Source organism: Dipodomys ordii, unplaced genomic scaffold (genome assembly GCF_000151885.1).
Source record: "Dipodomys ordii isolate 6190 unplaced genomic scaffold, Dord_2.0 Scaffold27, whole genome shotgun sequence".
Classification (NCBI taxonomy): domain Eukaryota; kingdom Metazoa; phylum Chordata; class Mammalia; order Rodentia; family Heteromyidae; genus Dipodomys; species Dipodomys ordii.
Window position 1 is genome coordinate 953,552 of NW_012267243.1, and position 2,123 is coordinate 955,674.

The 2,123-nt window shown below is 39.1% G+C and overlaps 1 protein-coding gene across 1 annotated transcript; it reads left to right on the forward strand.

The window, feature by feature from the left end:
- Positions 1 to 322: 322 nt before the first annotated feature.
- LOC105985226 (olfactory receptor 2AJ1-like) lies at positions 323 to 1,264 on the forward strand. The gene has a single exon (XM_013015652.1). The coding sequence runs from the start codon at positions 323 to 325 to the stop codon at positions 1,262 to 1,264; it is 942 nt and encodes a 313-aa protein (XP_012871106.1).
- The last annotated feature ends 859 nt before the right edge of the window (positions 1,265 to 2,123 follow it).

Consider the following 2,123-nt stretch of genomic DNA (forward strand, 5'->3'; position numbering starts at 1 on the left):
TCTTGAGATGCAGTCATTATGGAGAAAACTGGAATTGCTGAAGGGTATGGGATGATTGAGAAGTAGGAGCCACAAATGCTTTCAAGAAAATAAATGACACCGGTTGGTTTGTGTTCACTAATATCCACCTTTAAAGCATGTTCCACTCAAAAACTGATGGAGATACTTTTAATGTGAATTTATAATATGCATCTTTAACTCATTTATAACATAGTGCGGTACTGTATTATAATAATGTAAGCAAATGGGATTTGATATAAATATTTTCTCATTAGTGTTGCCATTATATATGTTCTTTTTTATTTATAGATAAAATTTCATCATGAACCATGGAAATCACACATCCAATAGGGACTTCATACTTGTGGGACTTTTCTCTTCTTCTGAAGCAAGTCTAGCTTTCTTCTCATGTCTATTTGTCATCTATGTCATGACCTTGACAGAAAATGCACTCATGATCCTCCTTATCCGAGGAGACTCACGACTCCATACACCAATGTACTTCTTGCTCAGCCACCTCTCCTTCATGGATATCTTGCACACTTCCAACATTGTCCCCAAGATGATCACCGACTTTCTGTCTGGCAGCAGAACGATTTCCTTTGTGGGGTGTGGCTTCCAGTTGTTTTGGTCTCTTGGTCTACTGGGTGGTGAGTGCCTCCTCCTGGCTGCCATGTCCATTGATCGCTATGCAGCCATCTGCCACCCACTGCGCTACCCAGTGCTCATGAAGGATGCTGTCAGCAGGCTCATGGCTGCAGGGGCCTGGCTGGTTGGGACTCTCAACTCCATAGTTCACACAGTAAATATCATGCATTTATCCTTCTGTCATTCTAGGGCCATTGATCACTTTTTTTGTGAAATCCCTGCTTTGCTGACACTCTCCTGCTTAGACACATCAAACTATGAAAGAATAATATATATAAGCGGAATTATGTTTCTATTGATCCCTTTCTTCATCATCTCCTTATCTTACATACAAATTTTGCACACTGTGTTCCAAATGAAATCCTCACAGGCACAGAAAACATCCCTTTCCACCTGTTCTTTCCACATGGTTGTGGTTACAATGTACTATGGACCATCTATCTTCACCTATATGAAGCCAAGGTCCTACCACACTGCAGGCAAGGATAAATTCTTGGCCATATTTTACACCTTTGTCACACCCATGCTTAACCCCATCATCTATAGCTTTAGGAATAAAGATGTTCTGGCATCTGTTCAAAATATGCTCCAAAGAAACTTCCTGTACAAAAAATGAATAGAAACATGCATACATATTTTATGCTGCCCCTTACATATGTTATATACTTAGGCCTAATGATTATTTTTCTATTATGATACTAATAATTATTATTCCTATTGGATGTGGGACTTCAACTCAGGGCATAGGCACTATTTCTGTGTTCTTTTTGCTCAAAGTTAGTGATCTACATTGATCCACAAGACTACTTCTGCTTTCCTGGCAGTTATGTGAAGATAAGAGATTCACAGACTTTCCTGCCCAGGCTGCCCAATGAATTGTAATCCTTGGATTTCAGTCTTTTGATTACCTAGTACAGGCATGAGCCACGAGTACCCAGTTTTCTATTATTTTATATTTTGTGTGTTACTAGTTTATCTTGAACTCAATACTTTAAGCACTGACTAGGCTGAATCTCTGAGAACTAAGCACCAACTCCACTGACAGGTATTTATGAAATACATATGCATATATAGTCCTGGTGCTTGAATTCAGGATTTGTGTACTGTCCCTGAGCTTTTGTGCTGAAGAGTAACACTCTGACCCTTGACTCACAGTTCCCCTTGTAGCTTTTATTGTGGTTAAAATGAGTCATAAACTTTGCTGTCCATAATGAGTTGAACCATAGTCCTCAGAAATTAGGCTTCTACAGTTGGGATTACAGATGTGAGCCACCTGAATCAGGCTACTGCTAACTTATTGTGTGTTAGATGGATTAGATTTTTTTATCTTTAACTTCTCAAGGTGATGTACAGAGGAGTTAGAGTCACATAAGTAAGGTAATAAGTACATTTCTTGCCAAACTTGTTACCCCTCCCTCATTTTTATCCCATTTACCTCATCTTCCAATTTGTACAGACCATTTCCTACCCAGTGT

What these genes read in the sequence shown, in the direction of transcription:
- LOC105985226 (XM_013015652.1), top strand. Translation starts at nt 323, where the DNA reads ATGAACCATGGAAATCACACATCCAATAGGGACTTCATACTTGTGGGA.